This window comes from Globicephala melas, chromosome 2 (genome assembly GCF_963455315.2).
Source record: "Globicephala melas chromosome 2, mGloMel1.2, whole genome shotgun sequence".
NCBI lineage: Eukaryota > Metazoa > Chordata > Mammalia > Artiodactyla > Delphinidae > Globicephala > Globicephala melas.
Genome location: NC_083315.2, coordinates 142,911,214 through 142,929,936, shown reverse-complemented (window position 1 = coordinate 142,929,936; position 18,723 = coordinate 142,911,214). Strand labels below are relative to the sequence as shown.

Below are 18,723 nucleotides of genomic sequence, written 5' to 3'. Positions count from 1 at the left end.
ATTTTGGAGGGCTCTCAAGGTCAAGAATTTGAACTTCATCTAATGCGAAAAGGGTGGGGGGGGTCCCTAAAAATATAAAGAGCCAGTAGGTGTTTATTGGGAAAAAGGTAGAGAAAAAAAGAACAAGGAAGGCAGAGACAGTATGAGATATTTTGAGAGGATAAAGGGACAGGGTGAATGTTAGGGATTGAAACTAGTGAGATTCCTGACAGTCAACTGAAAAGACAAGTTGCACCAGGCCCTCTGATTGTACAGATGGAAGGCCTGGGAGGAAGGATGGCGTGAAATCAACAGTCTTATCCTATTGATGTTAGAAGGGTTGCAAAGGCCTAACTTGAGATTAATCAAGTGAGAAAAAAACAAAATGCCAACCATCAGGGTTTCTGGAGGGACAGGAAATCAGGCAATAGCTGAAAGGGACTGTTTAGTCACAATTTTAAATGCATACAAAGCTACTGGGCAATGTGCACTGCACTTGCATTTACCTTCAAATGATGGAGTACAGAAAAGGTGCCTTTTGAGGAATATTTGTTCAGCCTAAACCCTTGTTTTCTAAGAACTTTTTACCCTGTGGAGAAGGGAGGTATTTCCCTTTCTCCTCCATAGACATCTAACATGTACATTTGAAAAGGGAACCATCCTGGCTTCTAATGCTCTAGTTCTTGTTTTTAGTCCTTCCTGAGGCATATTCTTGGTCTTGTGCTCCAGGAGACAACTCTTCCCATAAATCCCCCCCTTTGCTTAAACTAGAATCAGCAGGTTTTTGTTAACTTGAAATCAAATGATGTCTCAATGGGATTGCATATGTTCTCCCAAATCTCTCATGGTAGTGAAGTTTGTTCATATCCTTTTCCCTTGATGCACTATTTCATGGGAGGATGAGGAGGAGGGAGAGGAGATGAAGGAGGAGGAGGAAGAGAGGAAAAGGAGGAGGAGGAGGAGATTTGTAACTAGCACAACTTTTATCCAGGGGTGACAGAGGTAAGGAGAGGAACTTGAGATCTACCCGAGAGGCTCTTCAGGAGACAAAGTTGGGAGGTGGCACATTACAGAGATTAAGAGTGTGAACTCTGGAGTCAGACTGCCTGAGTTTAAATCCTGGTGCTACTACCTGCTAGATGTAGAACCTTGGACAAGTTGCTAAACCTTTCTTTGCCTTAGTTTTCCATCTGTAAGGTAGGGATAGTATAGGGTTGTTATGTGGGTTAAGTAACATAATATATATAAGTTTGTGGGACAGTACCTGGTACAAACTGAGTTTATAAGAAAGGTTGGTTGTTGTTGTTATTACTGTGGTACTGACAAAAGTTATCATACAAACCTAACAACCTGGCAGAGTTCAACTTTAGCATATTTGACTGTTTTTATTTAGGAGAATATCTATGACTAACACAGAAGAAAATCATAGATTGGACCTCAAATACATTCATAGAACTGTATGTGAAAAGCCCAAAGGGCTCAATAAATAAGCTAGGCCTGGTTCCAGCCTGAATAGTTCCATTTACTATTAGGTTCTCTTATTGACTCTAGATAAAATTCTCCTGCTCCTCAAGCACTGGCCTGTCCATGAGTGTACCAGAGGTTGTTTGGCTTTGGTGAGCAAGTTCCCAAGGAGACAACAATAAAAGTTTGAAAAATGGCTCACATGAGGTTCAATCTATAACACAGGGATCCTTTGAAATCATCCAGTTAATTGCTTATGCAGCCAAAAAGATACCCAGGTATTCAATGAAGGTAGGATCTATGTGTAAAACATTTAAAAAACAAACAAACTTAAAAAAAAATCCCTGACATGAATTTTGAAGCTAATTTGGTTGGGCAAACATCTTGGAAGAATTATATTAAAAAATGGGTGTATTTTTGAACTATGTATTTTGAACAGATTTTTCATCAATCTTTTTCATTTAGCTTTAGGGAAAAAGATAACAAATTATTCTTTTGTACTGCAATACTATAAGATATGTATGTGATGGATTCCTGATCACTGCATGCCCAGCACTCTGGTCCCCTTGCCTTGCTGAATCATTAAGCTGAGCCAATGGTTGGCCTATGGAGTAAATGGGAAAAACATCACAAACACAGGGTGATGCAGGATGTGATTCAGGTGAAGGGACAATGACTATTATCAACACAACATATAATTTTGTGTTAGTATAAGAGACATTTGCTAATTCTACCAATCTTACAATATTTAATTTATAGCTTGTCAACTCTACAGGATTATGGCAAAGTCATTGGAAACAAAGCAGCAGTGACATACACATCAACATCTTTGTAGGTGGGTAAAGTTCCTGGGACAGGCTAGCTGATGGCTGCAAATAAACATACTTTTCAGTGATTTTTTTTCCCCCTTATTCCTTGTTTTCATATTATCTGGGAAAGACTTTTTCCTATTTTGTACAACTGCAGAGTCATCAACTCTTCACATGATATTTTCTAACTTGCAGAAATAAACTAAAAGGAATTTTATATCAAGCAAGTCCTTACTGTAATTTATTATGTTTCAAAGAATACATTCAATGCTGCTTTCTTCTCTGTGGCTGATGGATTCACAAAATCATCAAATCTTAAAATTGGAAAGGTCTTTGGGGGTCATTGTGTTCAGTAGCAGAGCTGGGAGCATTCTTTGGGGCTTGCCCTTCTCTATCTCCCTCTGCCCACCTCTTTAACTCTACTTTCAGTTGCATACTTCCGGTGTGTGGGACCTAGAAAGAGATCACAGCTTACAGGGACAGGGACCAATGTATGGCAACTGTCAGAGGATTTGTAACTTCACTTATACTGCATGATATAACTCCATTTATTATTTCACAATAAATCTCTGAGGTAGATTGAACAGTATGATTATGCCTATTTTACAGAAAAGGAAAGTGGTATTCAGAGAGGCAAAGTAGCATTTTAAAGGCTAGGCGGAGCAGTAAGTGGCAGAGCTAGGACTAGAACCTCTGTTTCCTTGTCGAGTGCCTAAGCAGAGTGACTGTCTAGTTTTTTCAGGCATATGATATGTCATACAAGGAAAACTCTCATGAGAATGGACCGTTATGCAAAAGCATAAAACAGAGGATGCTAAGGCAGCAGGAGATCTGTCTGGGATGACAAGAAAAGTGCATCTGTGAACATGTTAGTTCTGCGGAATGAAACAAACATAGTTCTGAATCCTGTATTCAGATGAAAACTAAATAAGATTTTGATTAAACATAACTTAGGGCTTGCTCACAAGTCATAAATTTGCTCTCTTTTTTTGTGATTCATATTTTAAATGATGAAATATTTCTCACATAAGATAACAGTATAACACCCATGTATCCATCTCTCAGATTTGACAAATGCTAATATTTTCCCATATTTATTTCATATTCCATCCCCCCAACCTTTTTATTTTTAAGAACTAAAAACTGAGTTTGCTTCTAAGACTAAGAGATTACTCTGAATAATGATAAAAAATAGGTAGCAAGGATTATAATCATGGATATTATAGTAGGATAAAAATAATTATGATTTTCTCAGTTTTGTTAAATAGAGAGCATAGCATATTAATTTTTGCAACGATAGGAGAGTAAATTGAAAACATAATATGACCTTATATGTCTTACATATGACATTACTTCCTATATATAAGATCAGTTGATATTTAAGAAATAAAATTAATGACAATAATTCTCTTGTTTTAAAAGAACAATACACTGTCACACTTATGTGTTAATTTCACAACTCTATGATGTAGGAAGGGCAAGAGAGGTCAATGAAATTCACAGAGGTAGTGACAGGTTCAAGGTCACCTATGTTCACTCTACTATTCTTTTAAACTACAGTAGTATTCACACTGTGAAAGACACTTTGTTATATACATCGTCAGAAAAGTTATTTATCATTTTTATCTAAGTATACAAATATTATTTGTGTATGCCAAATAGTGACGATCAAAAACCAATAACTTGTATTTTTTACGTTTGAAATATCTTCTCACCATCGCCACTCGAAGGGATGTTCAATTAAGCAGATTAGTAAGTTTTCTAGGTATATACCAGTAGCTTCCCTTTTCTCAAAGAACAGCAGATCTTAAAGGGATATTGTGATATCATTTAATTCTTTCTTCATTAAAAACTGCAGTTTTAATTAGATTTGAAAGGTGATTAACCATTTCTTTAAAGATAAATCTAATACTAGCATTAATCTTGATTTACTAACACTTTCTATCCATTTTCACTTGAAATAAGTACCTACCCATGGTTCTCTGAGAGTACCAATATTATATGAGAACATTCTATAAGAGCATTGATTTAGTGCTAAATGCTAGAAATTTAAGTACTCGATGACAGAAAACAGAACTGTCAACTGAAGCCTGAGTGTGTCAGGGCCTAGAATCCAGTTTTGTCTCTACCGCTGAGATGACTTTGAAAAATGAACATCATTTCTTGGGGTCTCATTATCCTTATCTGTAAAATGAGAACATTTGGACTAGGTCCTTTCCATGTCTAACATTCACTGATTTAAAGCACTAGAAGCTGATTGGGATGCAGTTTAAGCACAAAGGTATTATTTTTAAGTTGACCCAGAAGTCTACTTAAAAAATACTAAGACTGCCCTATCCCTAACAACTGGGAAAGCCCAAACCTGCATAACTAAATGTCCAGGAAGCACAGCGGCTTCAATAGAAGACTGGCAGCTTGCTATTGCTGCTTTGCCAATCCAGGAGTTGTGACTTCCATGCCTTTTACCACTCTGATGCTCTTTTCCACTATAACTACATTCCTGTCAGGTCTATGGCACCCTAGCAGCTTCTTGAGGGCTGAGGGTGAATACAACTCTCAGTAGGTAAAGGAAAATACCAGCAATTTAAGCTGCCAGCAACTGGAGGGTGGAAGAATAAGAACGATAGTTAGGATGGCTCTTAGTGAAATCAACATGTTGGGGGAAATAGATAATTTTAACAACAACAAAAACAACACACAATTAAAGCACTAATGGAGATTCATTTACAACCTTAAAAGGATGTTCTGGAACAAAAAATATAATTTTCAAAATTTAAAATTTAGTAGATGAAGGTGAATATAGTCTCTGTTGAAACTCAATTAGTGGCATGGAAAACCAAGTAGTAGAAATGTCTCAAAGAGATGTACAAAAATATAAAATGACACAAGTCATGCAGGAGATGATAAGAAATTTGGAAGACACAGCAAGACACTGACATATTATTAATAGGAATCCCATACGGGAAAAAAGGAACTGATAGAGGGGGAAAATAGAGGAAAATTTCATTTATTTGTAATGACTTGGGCTTGGAGATTGAAAAGATTTACTAAGTTCCAGGTAAGACTGACAAAAAATTATAAACCTAAAAATGTCCTGGTTAAATTTTATAATTTCAAGGATAAAGAGAATATCTTACAAGCTGTCAGACAGAAAGATTAAATTTACTAACAAAGAAAATAAGAATACTGGTTTTGGACTTCTTACCTACAATACTAAAAACTATAAAACAGTAGATTAATATCAACATACTCTGAGAAAAAAGGCTTGCAACCCCCAAATCCTATATCCAGTCAGACACCACTCACCTGTCAGGACAGAAGAATAATATTTGTGAAAATGTAAAAATTTAGACAATAAATCAACAAGTAATGTTCTGGAAAAATGACTCTAAATGAAAAAAATTAACCAGATTGGAGACCTCAAGATAGGGGAAGATGAAGAGTAGAGAAAACACTAGTAAAATACACACACATTTATAAACTATATAACTAAATTTAAATGAATAACAATCAAATAAACTGGGGGATTATAATATATGTACTAAACACGGATTTCCCAGAAGTTGTAGAGACATACTGCAAGAGAAAACTTAGTAATAGTCTAGGTTTAAAAGCATTACCTCAGCAATGCCTAAAAGTTGAGGGAGTGGGAGGAGATGGGAAAAGTAAAAGTGTTCTCAAAGTCTCATTGGTGTAGGATGTGCATGGAGGAAACGGGAAGGCCTTGTAGGAGGGATATAGTGAGCACCTTTTAAAAATATAATAGTGGAGAAATGAATATTTGATTATTAGTATCAGAAATTAGAAGGAAAGCATGAGGGGGATGGTAGAGTACAGCACACCTTCCAAAATAATGAGTGAAAGGGAACAAATAGCACCTGGATCAAACCAATAATAGGGAAAAGGACAAAGAAGAAATAACAAAGTTCTATTAATAGTAAAAATAAAGTAAGATGGAAGGAAAAAATATCAAGAGAATAATACATAGAAAACTTCATGGTAAAGCAAAATGAACGTCAAGCTAGGATCAGGGTTACAGTAAGGCAAATGCAAGATTGAGTTTTTAAAACTCAATTCCCATTTGGATGTTATTTATGAGGGATACACTTAAAAAGAGATGAAAGAATAAAAATAAAAGGTATGCCCAAAAGACACCAGGCTAATATAGATATTCAAGAAAGCAGGAATGGCATTTTAATGTCAAAGTGGAATTTAAAGTCAAAAGAACTAAAAAGGATAAAGAGAGGAAACTAATTGTGATAAAAGGCAAATTTATAAAACTGATACAATAATATATGACTGTCTCACAAGTCACGTTCTCATTTTATCTAGGCTTCTTGACTGACCTACCAAATCCCTGCACATTGTAGGCACTCAATAAATGAATGAACACTGGCCTCAAATTAATCTCTCCACAGTAGCTTTGGGAATAAATAATGTACAATATTTACAACTATAATGATATTATGGGCAAATAATATTATCTGTGGGTGGAAGAGAAGATACTACTAACATTTACGTAATCATAAATAGTACTTTCTTTGAGAGGATGTCATGTAGAAGAGGGAGTCAATTTACTTGGTGTTGCTCCAGGCAGAATTAGAACTAATGGATAAGAGAAACAGGGATAAAGACTTTGGCTCAGGGTAATAGAAAAACATCCTTGCCATAACAGCCATCCAACAATAAATGTTCTCCTCATGAGGCAAATAATATCTTTCTCACTAAAAGCATCAAACAAAAACCTGATGGCCAGCTGTTAGAAATTTTCTCTAACACCTCCACTGAGTAAAATATTGGAGAAGCTAACATCAGAAATTCCTTTCAATTCTAAGATATTGTATTCTATGGAAATACCAAAATTTATATAATTAACACAATGACTATTTTCTCTTCACGTATAGACTGAACCAGAGATGGAGAAACTGATGCAGGCATTGCAATATAATACTCAGCTTGTAGATGACACGTGTCTCCTTCTCACTTTTTGGACACCAGGAACATTTGACTATTTGACTTGAGTGAAAAAAATAGAAGCATTTCTCCTCCCCCAAGCTATGACATTCACCTTCATCTTGGAAGATGGTCACCAATAATAATAACAACCCTTCCTAGAGTTGTAACTTAATTAGATGTCAAAAAAGCTTAAAGTTAATAGAAAGGTAGATAAAAGAGAAAGAAGTATATCTCAAAATAAATCTATCAGAAAATGAATGTGGCTTTCTCAAGACTTTACATACTAATCAGTTTCTGTGAAGGAGGAATATGTCTAGAGGGTATGATATCTTTTGACTATTATATCTTCTCAGATTTCAGTGGGTATTGGGGGTCCACTTCCAGTTCAGACTCTGCTTTTTAAAATTTCTATCTGGAATAGGGCCAAGATGGCAGAGTAGGAAGACCCTGAGCTCACCTCCTCCCATGGGCACACCAAAATCACAACTATTTACAGAGAAACTATTGATGAGAATGACCTGAAGACTAGCAGAAAATCTCATTGGCAAAGGCAAATATACAGTAAACATAGTAAACAAACCACTCATAAAGCTAGTAGGAAGCTTAAATGAAAAATGTAGTAAAATCATCTATATTCACAGTAAGTAGTTAAGGATATGCCAACAAAAAGATATAAAATATGTTGTCAAAAATATTAAACATGTAGGGGAAAGTAAAAATGCAGGGTTGTTAGAATGCATTTGAACTTAAGAATGCATCAACTTAAAATAATCATGTATATGTGTATGCAAACCTCATGGTAAGCACAAACCAAAAATGTATAAAAGATACATATACAAAAAGAGAAAGGAATCCAAACATAACAATAAAGATAGTTATCAAATCACAAGGGAAGAGAGCAAAAGAGGAAGAGAGGAACAAAAAAGACCTACAAAAACAAGTAACAAAATGGCAATCAGTACACACCTATCAATAATAACTTTAAATGTAAATGGATTAAATGCCCCAATCAAAAGATAGAGAGTGGCTGAATAAATTAAAAAAAAACAACCATATATATGCTGCCTGCAAGAGACTGACTTCAGATCTAAAGACACACATAGACCAAAAGAGAGGGGATGGAAAAAGATACTCCTTGCAAATAGAAAAGAAAAGAAAGTTGAAGTAGCAATACTAATGCAAGATAAAATGGACTTTAAAACGGAGAATGTTACAAGTGACAAAGAAGGACATTACATAATGATAAAGAGATCAATCCAACAAGAAGATATAACAATGTAAAATATATATGTACCCAACATAGGAGAACCTAAATACATAAAACAAATATTAACAAACATAAAGAAAGAAATTGATAGTAACACAATAGCAGTAGGGGACTTCAACATCCCACTCACATCAATGGACAGATCACCCAGACAGAAAATTAATAAGGAAACATTGGCCTTAAATGACACATTAAACCTGATGAACTTAGTTGATACATACAGACCATTTCATCCAAAGCAGCAGAATACACATACTTTTCAAGTGCATGTGGAACATTCTCTAGGATAGAACACATACTAGGTCACAAAACAAGGCTCATTAAATTTAAGAACACTGAAATCATATCAAACATCTTTTCTGACCACAACACTATGAGATTAGAAATTAACTATAAGGAAAAAAACTGCAAAAAAAATCCCAAACGTGGAGGCTAAATAATATGCTACTAAATAACCAATGAATTGCTGAAGAAACCAAAGAGGAAGTAAAAAAGTACCTAAACACAAATGAAAATGGAAGCACAACAACCAAAAACTATGGGACAGAGTAAAAGCATTTCAAAGAGGGTAGTTTATAGTGATATAAGCCTATCTCAGGAAACAAGAAAAATCTAAAATAAACAACCTAACCTACACCTAAAGGGAAACTAGAAAAAGAACAAACAAAACCCAATGTTAATAGAAGGAAAGAAATATAAAGATCAGAGGAGAAATAAATGAAATAGAGACTAAAAAAGCAATAGAAAAGATCAATGAAACTAACAGCTGGTTCCTTGAAAAGATAAACAAAATTGGCAAACCTTTAGCCAGACTCATCAGGAAAAAAAGAGAGAGGACACAAATAAATAAAATCATAAATGAAAAAGAAGTTACAACAAACATCTTAGAAATACAATAGTTCATAAATGATTATTACAAACAATTATATGCCAATAAAATGGACAACCTTGGAGAAATGGATAAATTTCTACAAACGTACAATCTCCTAAGACTGACTCAGGAAGAATTAGAAAATATGAACAGACCAATTACCAGTAACGAGATTTATTCAGTAATTTAAAAAACTCCCACCAAACAAAAGTCCATTAACAGATGGCTTCACAGGTGAATTTTATCAAACTTTTAAAGAACCATTAATGCATATACTTCTCACATTATTCCAAAAAAACTGAGATGGAAGGAATGCTTCTGAACTCATATATGAGGTCAGCATCATCTGATATCAAAACAAAGATATCACACAAAAAAGAAAACTATAGGCCAAAATCACTGATGAACATAGATGCAGAAATCCTCAATGAAATATTAGCAAACAGAATTCAACAATATGTTAAAAGGGTCATATATCATGATCAAGTAGGATTTATTCCAGGGAGGCAATGATGGTCCAATATCCACAAATCAATTAATGTGATACACCACATTAACAAACTGAAGAATAAAAATCATATGATCATCTCAATAGATGTAGAAAAAGCTTTTGACAAAATTCAACATCCATGTATAATAAAAACTCTCAATAAAGTGGTTACAGAGGCTACATACCTCAACATAATAAAGATCATATATGACAAACCTACAGCCAACATCATACTCAATGGTGAAAAGCTGAAAGCATTTCCTCTAAGATCAGGAACAGGACAAGGATACCCACTTTTATTCAACATAGCATTGAAAGTCCTAGCCACAGCAATCAGACAAGAGAAAGAAATAAAAGGGATCCAAATTGGAAAGGAAAAAGTAAAACTGTCATTGTTTGCAGACGACATGATACTATATATAGAAAATCCTAAAGACACCAGCAAAAAAACTGTTAGAACTAATAAATGAATTCAGTAAAGTTGCAGGATACAAAATTAATATACATAAATCTGTTGTGTTTCTATACACTAACAACAAACTATCAGAAAGAGAAATCAGGAAAATAATCTCATTTACAATTGTGTCAAAAAGAAAAAAAATACCTAGGAATAAAACTACCTAAGGAGGTAAAAGACCTGTACTTGGAAAACTATAAAAACATCGATGAAAGAAATTAAAGATGACACAAGTAGCAAGATACACTGACTGTGTCCATGAATTGGAAGAATTAATATTGTTAAAATTACCATACTACCCAAGGCAATCTACAGATTTCATGTAATCCCTATCAAAATACCAATGGCATTTTTTCACAGAACTAGAATAAATAATTTAAAAATTTGTACGGAAACACAAAAGACTTTGAATAGCCAAAACAATCTTGAGAAGAAAAACAAAGTTGGAGGTATTAAGCTCCCTGATTTCAAATTACACTACAAAGCTACAACAATCAAAACAGTATGGCACTGGCACAAAAACAGACCCATAGATCAATGAAACAGGATAGAGAACCCAGAAATAAACCCAGACTTATGGTCAATTAATATACGACAGAGGCAAGAATACACAATGAGAAAAGACAGTCTCTTCAAAGAATGTTGTTGGGAAAACTCGACAGTTACTTGCAGAAGACTCAAACTTGCCTAATTTCTTACACCATATACAAAAATAAACTAAAGATGGATTAAAGACCTAAGTGTAAGACCAGAAACCATAAAACTCCTAGAAGAAAACATGGGCGGTATGCTGTTTTACATTGGTTGTAGCAATATTTTTTTGGGATATGTTTCCCCAGGTAAAGGAAACAAAAGCAAAAATTAACAAATGGGACTATATTTGTTAATTAAAAACCTTTTGCACAGAGAAGGAAACTATCAACAGAATGAAAAGGCAGACTATTGAATGGGAGAAAATATTTGCAAATGATATGACCAATAAGGGGTTAATATACAGCATACATAAATAGCTCATACAACTCAATATCAAAAAAACAAACAACCTGATTTTAAAATGGGCAGAATTGGGAGACTGGGGTTCACATATATACAGTATTGATATCATGTATAAAATAGGCAACTTAACGACAATACACTGTATAGCACAGGGAACTCAATGCATTGTGGTGACCTAAAAGGGAAGGAAATCCAAAAAGAGAGAGGATATATGTATATGTATAACTGATTCATTTTGCTGTACAGTAGAAATGAACACAATATTATAAAGCAACTATATTCCAATAAAAATTAATTAAAAAAAAAGATGGGCAGAAGACCTGAATAGATATTTTCCCAAATAAGATATTTAGATGGCCAGCAGGCACATGACAAGATGCTCAGCATAATTAATCATCACAGAATTGCAAATCAAAACCATAACGAGATATCAACTCATACCTGTCAGAATGGCTATTATAAAAAAGACAACAAATAACAAGTGTTGGCAAGGATATGGAGAAAAGGGCACCCTTGTGCAGTGCTGGTGGGATGTAAATTGGTGTGGCCACTATGGAGGTTCTTAAAAAGTTAAAAATAGAACTACCATATGATCCAGCAATTCCACTTCTGGGTAGTTTTCCAAAGAAAACAAAATCACTAATTTGAAAAGATATATGCGCCGCTACGTTCACTGTAGCATTATTCACAATAGTGAAGATACGTAAGCAATTAAGTGTCCATTGATAGATGAATGGATAAAGAAGAGATGGTGTGTGTATATACTGTATATGGAATACTACTTAGCCATAAAAATGAATGGAATCTTGCCATTTGTGACAACATGGATAGACCTAGAGGGTATTATGCTAAGTGAAATAAGTCAGACAGAGAAAGACAAATACTCTATGATTCACTTACATGTGGAATCTAAAAAACAAGACAAATGTACATACATATCAAAACAGAAACAGAGGCGTGGGGCGGAGGTGGTGGCCAAAGGGTCCTCTGAATCCTCGCTGGATTCCGGAGGGAGAGGGGCACGCGGAGACGGGCACCAGCTGTTCCAAAGACAGCGCAGCTGTACCTGCGAGCGGGTGATTCGATTCCCTTAGCCCAGTCAGAGGCATTCCTCACAGACCTCTTGGATAAAGTGTGCGAGCGAATGAATGACTATAAGCTTGAAGAAGACCCCGTGACTAAGGAGAAGACTTTCAAGAGATTTGCTCCAAGGAAAGGAGACAAAATATACAAAGAATTTTTAAAATTCTATTTTTATTCTGATGCTTACAGACATTTGAAATTCACGTGTGAAACTATAATGGAAGAGTACGAAGATGAAATATTCTCACTTATGGCCCAGGAGGCACACTACCTCGCTGACAAGCTGTGCAGCGAGAAATCAGGTCTGTGTGAAACTTCTACTAATCACACTGAACTCTAGGAATGATGGTGTTGCTAGCTAGAGGAGAGACAAGTCACAGCCCCCAAGGTCAATGTCTGCATTTCTGTCTTCATGTTTCTTCATGAGAAGAAACTTTACGTCTCTTGTTCATAGTGCATTGTCTCATGTTTGATATTTTATTGAAAATCTCTTGTTTGGCATCATGACGAGCCCCAATTCTTTCTATAGGTGAAGCTGAGGAGTGCATGAAACGAATTACCTTTGTAGATTTTGATACAAACAGGCTTGGCAGGAAAGCATTTAACTCAGTAATAGGAAAAAAGTGAAGACATTTCATAAATGAAATAAGGATTTAATAACGTGTACTGTATATTTCATGCACATATACAAGTATAGTGTTCTGTTTGATAAAAACTTGATTTGATTTCATAAACACTTGATTAGTCATGAAATTAAGAAAACATATTGCTGCAAATTCAGGTTAATTTTTCTGGGTTGTATGGCTATCACTGAAAGAAGCGAACTCACTTTATATCAGGAATGAAATTTAAATTTCTAGAAACCTTAAGTTTAAAAACTTTTTAATTTCTAAAATTTAATTAAATGCATAAAAAGCAGTGAGCACTTTTACAGGGAACAATAACTATATTGGCCTTTCTGATGCATACATCCTGAATTCAAATGATTTAGAAAGTTGATTTATTATTCATGTATTTATTATCATGTAGTCTTAAAGGATGATACCAATGGCCATGTTTTGTTTTGCTGCAAAATCTCCTGTCGTGCCTTTGTTTCTTAAAGACTTTCACCTAACATTTAGCGTGTAGATTTTACTACTAACCAACCTATCATTCTTTCTATGGATGTTTTTGTAGGTGTGGAGATGGAAGGAGAGGTGGGAACTTATGGAAAATAGCCTTTTGACCACGTTAATAACAGAGTGTAGTAATAAACTAACTCTTGGAGATTTCATTGTCTCTGTTAAGTTTACATTCATTGGAATATAACTTTAATCATTTAAAAGGTCAGGACCTATTTTACACTTGTTTTAAAGAAGTTCTCATTGTTGTCTCTGAGAATTTACTAGGTAGGATGCTAGGTAGGATCCACTTTGTCATGCGGATTTCTATTTGCTAAGAATAAGCCAAGACCAATGAATCCACTTCACTGAGGAGTGGAGAGTAGAATAGAGCAAAGTCCCCAAAACAAAAACTATTTGCCATATGTTACCTGATGGCCTAGAAAACACATTACTTAAGCCACTCAACTGACTCATCAGGAGGAAATAATTCTCACATTTATAAAAATTTGCCAAAATGAAGAGAAAGAGGTTTCCATTCTTCTCCTTTACCCACCTCAACTCTTATTAAAAGTTACATTTTTAAAGTTAATTCCTTTTATTTGGGAAAACTGAGAAGGTTTGTGATTTTTTGGTATGTCTGTAGCTGGCTAAGTAGTATAGATCCTACATATTATAACCCAATGTGGCTGCACTGCATGCGACTGATAAAAAATGGAAATAGGATTAAAGAATAATTAGCATCATTTTTCAGTAGGGTAGTAAAATTGTGACTTAAAACATAGTCCCTATAACTTTAGTAAACTTAACTATTTAAGTTTAATTTAGCATTTCAAAAAATGAGTCATAAACATTTTCCTAACTTAGGCTTCCTTGGTAAATGCACTAAACTGTTTCTTCATGGGAACATGTAGAGACACTGGCACGAAGTTCCCTCAAAAACCATAACATTTGTGATTGAAGAAGTGTTGGCTGTGGTCTTTCCATACCCTCAATGGTAAACCTGACACATTCTCACATCTAGACAGTACTAATGCTAATCATAGAATTTAAGAGATTTTGGGCTTTTGTTTCCCATCTAAAGGACCGTGGGGAGGTATGCCTTCCCTCCACTGATGGTTGTTTCTCATGGATATTGAGGCTTCTGCTTTGACTGGAGAGAACCAAATATCTTGCCTCTGATGGGGAATATCTTAAGGTTTTGATAAATAGGGCTTTTCAGTTTTTTCTTACTTCCCAGTAAAAATAATCTTGTCTCTTGCAAGATTTTCAATATCTCATGACTTAGATAATTTTTTAATTTCCAGATCAAACTTGTTAAACACATGTAAATGTTTGTAGTTACTGATTAACACTACATTTGAGTGAGCCACTGCATTTCTTATGGCTGCGATGACTCTTAAGTTTCCCTCTGGGTGTGGTGATGCTGCGCTGCTTTTGCTAATGAACAATAATGAGAGAGTAGCTAACTGCTGGCTTTGCCACGCCTCCAAACACATTCCTGCATTTTAATGACTTTTACTGACCAAGAACAAAGCAAAAGCAAAAAGCCAGAAAAAGAAAAAAAGAAGAAAAAGAAACAAAACAACACCTAGGGTGTGACAGAAAAGTTTCTTAGAGTCCATGAAAAGCACCTAATTCTGGGTCAGAAGAAAATCTCGGAGAAAAGGTGGGGAGAGGTTTATAATGCTTATTAAAATAATGTGGAGAGAAGACGTGTTTCAGGTGGATGATTTCAAATCGTACTTTTAGGTGATGGTTTCTTTGGGTCTCCATGGAAGACTTCTGTGAGCCTCTTCTCATAAAGAAAAGACCAAATTGGCTGAGATGAACAGCTTATATTTTGTTATGTGGATTACGATTTGCTAAGAAGAAGCCAAGACCAATGAATCCATTTCACTGAGGAGTGGAGAGTGGAATAGAGCAAAGTTCCAAATGGGAGAGATCAATACTTGATTTACTAAAGCAAGCCCTAAAAAAAAAGTCAATAACTGGTTATATTTTTTATACCTATTTCTCTGCTTGGTTGATATTTATTAATATATGTAATAGCATTATCTAAATATTTTAAAATATAAAAAAACAAACAAAAAAAACCAAAACAGAAACAGAGTCATAGATACAGAGAACAAACAGGTGGTTGCTAGAGGGGAGGGGATGGGGGAGATGACTGTAATAGGTGAGGGCAATTAAGAGGTACAAACATAAAATAAATGAGTCAAAGAGATAAAATGTACAGTGTGGGAATACAGTCAATAATAATATATCTTTGTATGGTAACAGATGGTAACTAATCTTATTATGGTGGTCATCTTGTAATGTATAGAAATATTGAGTCACTATGTTGTATACCAGGAACTAACATAGTGTTGTAAGTCAATTACACTTAACAAACAAACAAACAAACCAACCCATAGAAAAAGAGATTGGACTTTTGATTACCAGAGGCAGGTGGTGAGGGGAGGGGGAATTGGATGAAGGTGGTAGAAAGGTACCAACTTCCAGTTACAAGATAAATAAATACTAGGGATGTAATGTACAACATGATTAATATAACTAACACTGCTGTGTATTATACATGGAAGTTGTTAAGAGAGTAAATCCTAAGAGTTCTCATCACAAGGAAAAAATGTTTTTTTCTTTTCTTTTATATCTATACGAGATGATGGATGTTCACTAAATTTATTGTGGTAATCATTTCATGATGTGGTCAGATGATTTTTAAAAGATTTTTATTGGAGTATAGTTGATTTACAATGTTGTGTTAGTTCCAGGTGTACAGTAAAGTGAATCAGTTATACATATATCCACTCTTTTTTAGATTCTTTTCCCATATAGGTCATTAGAGAGTATTGAGTAGAGTTCCCTGTGCTATATAGTAGGTCCGTATTAGTTATCTACTTTATATATAGTAGTGTGTATATGTCAATCCCAATCTCCCAATTTATTCCTCCCCCATGTTTCCCACCTTGTAACCATGAGTTTGTTTTCTGTATCTGTGACTCTATTTCTGTTTTGTAAATAAGTTCATGTGTACCATTTTTTTTAGATTCCATATATAAGTGATATCATATAGATATTTTTCTTTCTCTGTCTGACTTATTTCACTCAGTATGACAAACTCTAGGTCCATCCATGTTGCTGCAAATGGCATTATTTTGTTCTTTTTATGGCTGAGTAATATTCCATTGTATATATGTACCACATCTTCTTTATCCACTCCTCTGTTGAAGGACATTTAGGTTGCTTCCATGTCTTGGCTATTGTAAATAGTGCTGCAGTGAACATTGTGGTGCATGTATCTTTTCAAATTATGATTTTCTCTGGATATATGCCCAGTGCAGAAGACCTAAATAGACATTTCTCCAAAGAAGACATACAGATGGCCAAGAGGCACATGAAAAGATGCTCAACATCACTAAATATTAGAGAAATGCAAATCAAAACTACAATGAGGTATCACCTCACACTGGTCAGAATGGCCATCATCAAAAAATCTATAAACAATAAATGCTGGAGAGGGTGTGGAGAAAAGGGAACCCTCCTACACTGTTGATGGGAACGTAAATTGGTACAATCCTATGGAGAACAGTATGGAGGGTCCTTAGAAAACTAAATATAGAACTACTATAAGTCAAATGATTATACTGTACACCTTAAACTTATATAGTGCTGGATGTCAATTATATCTCAATAAAAGTGGAAAAAATTGTATCTGCCTTAAGTTACTGTAATACTGATTCTGGGATAAACTTTTTTTTGCTTTATCACATAGTCTACTATAGAAGTCAAAACAAAGACAGATCCTTTACCCAAGATTAGATTTTATGGACTTAGAGTATTCAGAATGCAAATGCAGTTTTATTTTAACATATTTAATATAAACACACAGATGGACAACAGCTGCTAATTAGTTTCCTGTTTCATCTGTTACACCAACTGTGAGCTGTATCATTTTAGGATGAGTGAAGATGACAGCAGGAGACTGAGAAAAAAATTCTAGGATTTGGAGATTAAAACAATAATGGCAGTTGATCATACCAAGATAACCAAAAAAAAATAGTTGAGGATAAACTAATCATATACTAATTTCTTCAGAGGTCAAGGATAAATTCCTGAACTATAAATATTTTCTGGGTGTCTACTTCATGTATAGGATCAAACTATATACTACATATAGTCATCATTTAGTCCTCCTTCAGTCTCACTGGGTTTTCAGGTACTATGGAGTCATATAAAACAGAACAAAGTATGGTCACTGCCTTTAAATGTACAAACCAGTGCAGAAAACATGTGACAAAATTTAGAAAACTGAATAAAATGAGCAAATAAATTAACACTGATTGAACTTAAAATACATTAATTAAAGTGAAAATACATATAAAAAGAAATGTTATAAATGTTGAGTGGAATAGAATGATCAGAATTGGTTTGGGATAATTAGGAAAGGCTTTCTGGACATATTACTCTTTATGGGAGTCAGGTCATATGAGAAAAACATTTCGAAAATTACAGTAATACCTAGAGGTAATTCTTGGAAGAAACAGTAACATCAACTGTAATAGCAGCTCTTAAGGATTAAAAAAGGCGAATGTAGTAGCCACTAAAAAGTCTGTCATTAAGAATGGGAAGAATCTCTTGTCAATAAACACATGTTTTTTATGGTAAAAAAAATATTTTTGGTTAACCAATAGAAAATGAGAGACCTCTGTTGATAAATGATCAGAAAATAAATCCATTATGTTGACTTAAAAATTAAAACTTTATTCCATAAGGGAAGCTGGCAGTTTATAAAGAGGATAAGAACCATTTAAATTCAGATCTAAATTCTGATAATATGAAATTTCTAGTTTTATAAAATAAGCACTAGGAAGCTAGGATATGTTTGGTTCACAAATTGGAGGATGTAAGGCACTGGGCTCTGTTAAGTCTATCTTGATAATTCCTGCTAAATGTGTCAGTTTTATAAGAATCCAATTTGCTATCTCCGTGCCTGTTCCCCTTCTGTTTTACGCTTCCCTGGGAAGAGGCAGCTTCACAAATTGGCAGCAGCAGGAGCAGGCAATTTAAATCCAAAACATCAATTTATGACAGAACCAAGCAAGCCCAGCATGACTTGAGTGGGGCAGGCTTCTGTGATGGCAATTTTCCAGAAGGGGGAATTCTTTTCTTAATTAAGGGAATTTCCCAGCCTTTCAGGCCTTGAAAGGCTAGAAAGTCTAAGTCAGCAGTTTGTTAGCTACCTTACACC

General features: G+C 34.7%; 2 protein-coding genes across 16 annotated transcripts in view; one reads left to right on the top strand and one right to left on the bottom strand.

The window, feature by feature from the left end:
* The window catches only part of GPHN (gephyrin), a 623,627-nt gene that overhangs the window by 29,741 nt on the left and 575,163 nt on the right, over positions 1–18,723 (bottom strand). The gene's annotated exons all lie outside the window — the stretch shown is intronic.
* On the top strand, positions 12,407–12,712 carry LOC115852054 (protein canopy homolog 1). Its single transcript, XM_030854476.2, has one exon. It carries the CDS (start codon positions 12,434–12,436, stop codon positions 12,710–12,712), a length of 279 nt encoding a protein of 92 aa, XP_030710336.2. The 5' UTR covers positions 12,407–12,433.

Bases quoted from the DNA above. Each gene is read 5' to 3' on its own strand.
- LOC115852054 (XM_030854476.2), top strand. From the start codon at position 12,434: ATGAATGACTATAAGCTTGAAGAAGACCCCGTGACTAAGGAGAAGACT.